Source organism: Cydia fagiglandana, chromosome 6, assembly GCF_963556715.1.
Source record: "Cydia fagiglandana chromosome 6, ilCydFagi1.1, whole genome shotgun sequence".
In the NCBI taxonomy this organism is placed as follows: Eukaryota; Metazoa; Arthropoda; class Insecta; order Lepidoptera; family Tortricidae; genus Cydia; species Cydia fagiglandana.
In genome coordinates, this window is record NC_085937.1 from 11,808,096 (window position 1) to 11,816,343 (window position 8,248).

The 8,248-nt window shown below is 34.8% G+C and overlaps 2 protein-coding genes across 2 annotated transcripts; both read right to left on the bottom strand.

Moving 5' to 3' along the window:
- Window positions 1-3,064: 3,064 nt before the first annotated feature.
- LOC134665224 (A-kinase anchor protein 10, mitochondrial) lies at window positions 3,065-5,194 on the bottom strand. The gene is made up of 3 exons (XM_063522102.1): window positions 5,026-5,194; window positions 4,829-4,933; window positions 3,065-4,631 (listed from the first exon to the last, which is right to left on the bottom strand). Exons 1-3 carry the CDS (start codon window positions 5,048-5,050, stop codon window positions 3,145-3,147), a joined length of 1,617 nt encoding a protein of 538 aa, XP_063378172.1. The 5' UTR covers window positions 5,051-5,194; the 3' UTR covers window positions 3,065-3,144.
- A 308-nt stretch (window positions 5,195-5,502) lies between these two features.
- Window positions 5,503-7,060, bottom strand: LOC134665227 (uncharacterized). The gene has a single exon (XM_063522105.1). It carries the CDS (start codon window positions 6,851-6,853, stop codon window positions 5,528-5,530), a length of 1,326 nt encoding a protein of 441 aa, XP_063378175.1. The 5' UTR covers window positions 6,854-7,060; the 3' UTR covers window positions 5,503-5,527.
- Between the last annotated feature and the right edge of the window lie 1,188 nt (window positions 7,061-8,248).

Consider the following 8,248-nt stretch of genomic DNA (forward strand, 5'->3'; position numbering starts at 1 on the left):
TTAAGAAACTAAAACCTTTTTATCAGTCAAGGAAACCAGAGATATAAGACGATTGCGTACTTTTGAGTGGTTGTCAATGTCACAATTTGAACTGTCGTTGTAAACAATATTGTGATTAGTATTATTAATATTAAGGAATAACATAACTACTTCATTCAAGTATTGAACAAGTGGAACTACTAAGAAAGCGAAAATCCTGCAACGATTCTTACCGTGTTGTAAGCAGACCTAAGAATAGTTGGATGGCAACAAATTAGTACAATTTCCTGTCGAACACTGATTGTTTACAAGTAAGTTCATTGACCCTGTCACCTGTTAGGGTTATAACAAAGTAGTTTTTTGCATGGATGTTTAAAAGGCCATAATTTAGAAACGGTTGCCCATATTAACATAGTTTCTATGGCGAAAATATAGAGCTTAGGCTAAACAATCCGCCTTTTGCGGAAAGGATCGTCGTGCCTTTCCACCCTGTATATTTATATGTGGAAAACTGCCATAGTCACCATCTTACATAAAAAAGGAGATATATCGAAGCCGAATTTTCCCCCATAAGCCTCCTTTCCCATACGTATAAACTATTTGCAAAAGCTTTATGCAACCGCCTAACTTGTATCCTCGTTGAATGCCAACCTCCCGAGCAGGCTGATTTCTGGAGCGGATTCTCTACAATCGACCATATACATGCGGTAAAGCAACCGGACCCTGTACATGGCCTTCGTAGATTACGAAAAATCCTTCGACAGTGTCGAGCATTGGGCGGTGTTTGACTCTCTCCATCGCTGCTCAATCGACAATCGCTACGTGGATCTGCTCTAGGAGCTACATATATACCTCGGCAAAAATACAAGTTTGGCTTTACAAACTTAGTAACCCAATATCTATCGAAAGGGGATACCATTTCAACCAAGTTTTTTACGACAGTGCTAGACGACGTCATAAAAACGCTTGCATGGGACAGAACTGGTATCAATATCCATGGGTCTTCTTGTCGCACCTGCCGCCTTTTTTGTTTGCCGAGTCCCTGGAAGATCTTCAAGGCATGGTTGAAACCCATGCTTCTTTGAATAGATCTTAAGCTGAATACGTCCAACACTAAAGTTATGACGAACATATCTAGTAAATCGATTCCAACCATTACGGTTGGGAACGAAAGACAGGAGGTGGTCGAGAAATACGTGTATCTTGGATATATTCTATCATTTGACAAAACACATCAGCAGAAGGAGATCTCCAGGAGAAGCCAGCTGGCTTGGGCGGCATTCATTATACAAGCGGACATCCTCAAACCCGTTAACATTCCATAATGCCTGAATTTCGCCTCTTTAACCAATGTGTCCTACCTACCATGACCTACAGTGCCGAGACATGAACGCTCACTAAAGAGGCTGTGTATAAAATCCGAGTGGCACCGAGAGCCATGGAGCGCGCCATGCTCGGCATCAAATTTCAAGACCGAGTGAGGAATGTCGAAATCCTACGCCGCACCAAGATGTCGGATGCGTCATCACCAAACTTAAATGGAGCTGGGCGGGACATGTTGCCAGGCAGAGTGATGCCAGGTGGGCCAAAATGTTAACGGAATGGTGGCCGCTTACAGACGAAAGAAGTGCCTGGCGTCCGTTGGCTCGTTGGGTGGACGACATTCCGAAGATTGCGGGTCACTTCTGGATGAGATTGGCTCAGGACCGGGATAAGTGGCGTACTCGAAGAGAGGCCTATGCTCAGCAGTAGGCGATTAAAGGCTGATATGATGATATTATATATTTACAAGAAGATTATTCATCTTCAGCTACATTCATACTGGCTAAACTGGTTAAACTACAGGATGAAATAAAATGTAGATCTTTTTTACAGATAAGTAAATATACTTTATATTGAAAAAGCAATATTTTTATAAAATTATATAAGTTATTATACGTACTTTAACGTACCTACTAATTTAAAACTTTGATTTGTCCAATATTCGGTAGGGATTATTAAAGTACTAATCCTACTTTTAAGAACAATGCCTCATAATTTGTTTAATGAATTTGAAGATATATGTATAAATGTTTATATAACACATAGATAAAGATGTGTTTTACATTAATAAGAAAAGCACAACATAGTTAGTACTTAATACGGTACTTAAAAGTAGTCACTAATTATAAATCATCATGTCAATAAAACTAGGCCAATTTCTGGAACATGAATCTTATGAACTACTTAACCGATTTTGATGCGGTTTTCAGTTTCTGATAAGAAATATGTTTGGCTTTATTATTAAGTACTTATTTGCAGACATTTTTTAATGTGGAAGACACTAATTGAAAAATAAAACGTAAAAGGTTTTTTTTAATAATTTTACTCTAACACTATATTTCTTTAATATAATTTTATGTATATTTTTTTTACATCAAGAAAAGATATATTCTTTCGATTGACACCAAATTTATCTTAATCGGACGATCCGTGAAACTTGTAGATTTTTTTTTCTGTTTTTAACAGACCTCGCTTTTTCTCGGTTCCTAAGGGACGAAATTACGGGTGCTTCGAAAAAAATCGTTTTATTTGGTCTCCACTATCATCGTGCAAAGTGGCTTGCTTCCACCCCAAAATGCAGCGTTACGGCAAAAAAGCTCCATAATTAGTAAGACTATAGGCTTTTTTGACTAAAAAACGGTTTTTTAAGGATTATTTTGGTGATTAGTACATTTACATTTCCAAGCAAAAAGTCGCACTTTGTCGCTCGCCATAAGGACGCTTTGACAGGTTATTCGTATAAAGATACAAGCGAATCTCGTCTTTATGGTAACCGACAAAGTGGGACCTTTTGCTTGGAAATGTAAATGTACTAATCACCAAACATTCGATACAATTATTATAAGGTTATAATAAATTAAATACTACGTGTCAAAATTCCTTTGTGTTACGTTTCGTGCTCGTCTATTCAGACGGTATTCACCGAGATAACAAATTGGAAGTAGCTACTTATTGATAGGATGACGTAATATTGATATTTTGACATTCCGTAGATTAAGTACTCGTTTATACGTAAAAAGAGAGAAGTTATACCTCGAAAATATATGTGTTAATTTTTATTTTATACGTATTCTATACATAATCATTTACAAAATATACTTTAAAACAATAACTATCACATGTTCATACATCATCACGTTCATTTTCTGGTGGGGCCATTGTCAGGTCGGTCACGTCTTTTACAATCATATGAGCAATTTGCCAGGCCATTTCTTCATCGACTTTAGATGTATTAATTGGCACAAATCGACTGACCATTTTCTTAAAAGCCGATTTATCTTTTTTGTCTGGATCGGGTTCAAATTTTGATTCGAATCGTCCCAAACTATTCACTCTGCCAAGGATCAAACCGTCATACCTCTTTCTCTGCCATAATGAGTCTGCATTGTAAAGCTGGTTAGAGTCTATTGTCATGTCAGGCACGGAATGGTTACGTTTCTTTTTGCGGAAGATGGGATCACCCATTGCAAGTAGAGTATTTTGAGTGCTTATACTAAATTCACTGCTGCAATCTGAATGTGACTTATGATTAGCAGACCACATATTATCTACAGAGTGAATCATTTCAGAGAGATACTTATAATATAATTCAGATTCTAAAAATGCTTTTACATAGCGGGTTAGGGTATTGAATACAATTTGATAAGGTATATCAAAGCATGTTGGAAGAGGTCCGCCTTCTCTGCAAATGTCACTTTCGATTGTAGACCTAATATTTGTGGAGAAGCCAATAGGACTTGTCGCTTGGAGTGAAAAATACTTGTCGTAGAGAACAATTGCATCTGTTTGAGCTTGCTCCGGGCTGGTAGTGTTGGCATTAATTAAATTATCCCTGAAATGCATTACAGCCATAAGAAATTCTAGTAAAATACTGCATGATTCCTGCTCCAAGTACTCCATAAAGTAAAATAATATGGCTTCATTATACAAAATGTCTTCCAGTCCTAGAGAGCCGCTGGTCAATAAATCTATTTGTGCCTTAATGTAGAGTGGACTGTTCTGAAAGTCCTTAAAATATCTCTGTTCAATTTGATTGAACAATTCATCTTCAACCGGCTTAAAGCAATCTTCTTTTATGTGCCCCTCAGGATTGCAAATATTAGTTATAACAGTTTTTCTTAAACTATCCGGTAAGTCTAGTTGGTGTGGTGCTTCTAGTGCTACATATTTTTTAAATAAATTGATGGCTTCTTCGGTTGGGTTATGTTTACATTTATAATTAGAGACATTTTCTAGTGCAGGGTGTTCTGCCAAGTTCCCAAGAGAACTTGTGGAACACTCCTGCATATTTTGTTTATAGGCATTAGCACTGTCTTCAGTCCAGCTGAATCTTTGTGACGCATGCGTGGGGGGCGGCTTGCTTTGCGAGTTGCACTGCAGGTCAAAACTTTTTGTTCTGCTCAGTTTCCAATGATTGTCGATTTCACCATTTGAACTATTTTGCAAAACAAGGACCTTAAAGTTGTCTAATTCCAACCAGCATTTGACAAGCACATGCTGGCCAATAGTTTCCATAAACTGAATAAAGTATTTTATAGCTTTCTTATCTACAAGTATATCATGTACACTTAAATTCAATTTCGATTTTTTTTGGAATATCCGAGAGTTTTCTGTAATAAAAAACTTTGCATTAGAATATTTTTTTGTAGGAAGATACACATTTTTTAGAATTCAATGCATGTATTTAAACTGGTTGTGTTAGTTCAGGACAAAGGATCGCAAAACCGTGTGTTCCGATAATTTGACTATTCACACAGTAAGAAAAGAAAACGCATACTAGTAATGAGAAAAAAATATGTTTACCTACCTTTCAGTTCACTGTCTATATGCGTGTCTAAATAAGTTTTACTACCGGAACTGTCGATTACGCTCGTTTCAGGTGGCCGTACTGGACAGCCAGTTTTTCCTTTTGCTGAAACAATAGCCATGATAAAGCACAGTTATTACAACACCCATACAACACCAATATAAACTTTACGTGACTAGTTTCACTTCACTGTTTACCTGCGCTCTTCCAAAACTTAATCATTTTACTGATTCAAATATGTCAGACGTGGTAGCAGAACCAGTAGGTGTAATAACAGGGTTCTTCATAGGTGATTTAATAGCTCTCAGGTAGACGTAAACAATAATAATGTAACGAAGACGAAAACAATTTTCTACTTCTGACTGATTTGCTTTTTTTTTTTTTTTTTTTTAATTTATTATGAGCATTGGCAACTAGGCCATCAGCTCAAACACAAAACAAAAATAATTACAATGCATTGCTTATACCTAAATCTAACTACTAATACACAATACAATATAATATGAATCTAAAAGTTACATTAGACATAAACTTAAAACATAAAACACAAAAATAATTACAATGCACAGCTTGAACCTAAAATCTAACAACTACTAATCAAACATTGTAATTATTACAAAATACAATGTTATAATATGAATCTAAAAGTTACATTAGATAAACTTTATGGTTATTTCAATCACTTATACTATAAAATATTTACAAACTGCCAATAGTGTGAAGAACAAATTCATAGATTACAGGATATAATTGTTTATATTTCAAAAGACCCTGTACGGAGTTTGGCAGGACTTGCAAACCTGTGTCCGTACACATGGCAGCAAACAATAGCCTTTGTAAATTAAATGCAGGACAATGGAAAAAAATATGATCAAGATCACATACATTAAAATTACAATGTGCACAAACAGCAGACTCACTTAGCTCTAATCTAAAGAGATGTGCAGGAAAACGAGCATGACCAATACGTAATCTACACATAGTTGTAATAAATGCCCTTTCTACATATTTTCTTTGGTATTCAAACCACGACTTGGTGCTAGGTGCTGGGACTATTTCAGCTAGCCATTTCCCTTTGACTTCTTTGGATTTAGACCACGAGTTGTTCCACCGTCTAATCATAAGTTCTTTTACAAAAGGCACTAAATCGGACTGAGGTACTTTTAAATGACAAATTTGGATATTTTCTGTGGATTTTGCAAGCTTATCTACAAGTTCGTTACCAAAAATTCCTGAATGTCCCGGAACCCAGCAAAATTCAACAGTAATTTTTCTATATAATAAAGAACTTAAACAACTTCTTAACTTATAAATTAAGTAATTTACAGATGCACTTATACATTTATTTTTAAGTGCTTGTAAAGCGCTCATGGAATCAGATAGAATTAAAAATTTATTCTCAGTTATGTAATTATCATGAATATGTTCTAAAGCGTAAATTATGCCTAATACTTCAGCCGAAAATATTGAAAAATAACTACTACATTCGAAAACTTTTCCTATGTTCAAAAAGGAGTCAAAAAATGCAAAACTGGTCCTATCTTTAGTTTTAGAGCCGTCAGTATATAATTTAACAAAATCAGTCTTATCTTCAAGAAACTCCAAAAAGTCATATTTCGATTCAAATTTGACCAGTTCAACAACCACGTCTCGCATAATATCATTGTATTCATGTTCAAAACAGGGAAGCAAATTAGACCAATAGACTATATCTTGAAATTCAAAGTTTAAATAAGTTATAACATCACTTAGAGAAGAAGAATTAGGAAACGGTATTAAATTATAATTTGGTATATTGACATTATTTAAGTATCTATAAGTAACATCGTTATCACGACTAACCAACTTAAGACCATACTTGTCAGTGATATAACATCTGCGTACAAATAAAGGAACAATGCCAGCCTCTATTTCCAGAGAATTAATTGGAGATGACATCATAGCTCCAGTAATAAGTCGTAGCGCCCTATTTTGGATAATATCTAATTTCCTTAAAAGATGGGTATTCGCATCAGCAAAAAACATACAACCATAGTCGAAATGACTTCTAATTGTCGCGATATATATCGTTTTAAGGACCTTTGGGTCTGCTCCCCATTTTACTCCAGTTAATGACTTTAATATGTTTAAACCCAATTCGGCTCTTTTAGAAATTGTATCAATATGAGTTTTCCAAGAAAGATCATAATCAAGAAATAGGCCAACGTATTTGACAAAAGACTGAGCAGGAATAACGTTAGAATTGTATAAAATTTGAGGATAATGTAAGCCATTTTGAGAAAAGAGAATTACAGAAGATTTGGAAACATTAACCTCAAGTTTTAGTGAATTTGTTAATATGTTATGAATATTACGCAGACAACTGTTCATAATAGATTCACCAATTTTTATGTCTTTACAATTTACATATAACACCAAATCATCAGCGTAAAATAAGTGCTTAACAGAAGCCGGAATTTGTTTCATGAAACAAACCAAACTTAGAATGAATATAAGAGGAGATAATACAGAACCTTGAGGAGTACCCTTTGTAGAAACTTTAGAACCTATTAACGAAGATCTAACTTTTAGAGTTAAAGATCGATTATTAAGAAAATTGAATAACCAACGTAAAATATGACCAGGAAACCCTAATAAAGACAAACTTTTAATAAGGTATGAGTGATCTATGTTATCAAACGCCCCTTTAATGTCTAAAAAAACCGCCAAAGTATATTGATTAGACCGAAAATTGTTCTTAACGTCCCCAATTAAACAGCTTAAGTTATCTATTGTGCTTTTACCTTTTCGAAAACCGTATTGAGTACTTGGAATAACTTTGCTCTTTTCAGTAAACCACTCTAGTCTATTTTTTAACATGGTTTCAAAAACTTTCGCAAAGCAAGATGTTAAGGAAATAGGCCTATATGACTCAACACAATTAGAATCCTTATAGGGTTTCAATATCGGAACGACATGCTGCGTTTTCCACGTTGGGGGAATACAATTACTTTGCCACAAATCATTAAATATTTTACACAGTATTTCCTTGGCATGAAAAGGTAAGTTTTTAATTACTTTGTAAGAAATTAAATCAGGACCAGGCGAAGTTTCTTTTTTATTTTCTAATGCAGCTAAAAACTCACTAATAGAAAATGGCTTGACCATCCATTGAGCTTCCGGACAGCCACGACTCTCAAAGTACTCATTAAGGTCACAATTTGATATATGATTATTGTCGGAAGCAATTTTGTCTAAAAACGATATCGCATTATCAGGATTTTGAAAAAAAATAGGAGATGAAGAAACAGAATTCAGTTTTGCATGTTTAAATCTACGTATATAATCCCAAATAATTTTACTCGATGTCATGCGATTAAATGAGGAACAAAGATTCAACCAACTCACGCGTTTAATTTCAAATAATGTTCTTTTCTTTAA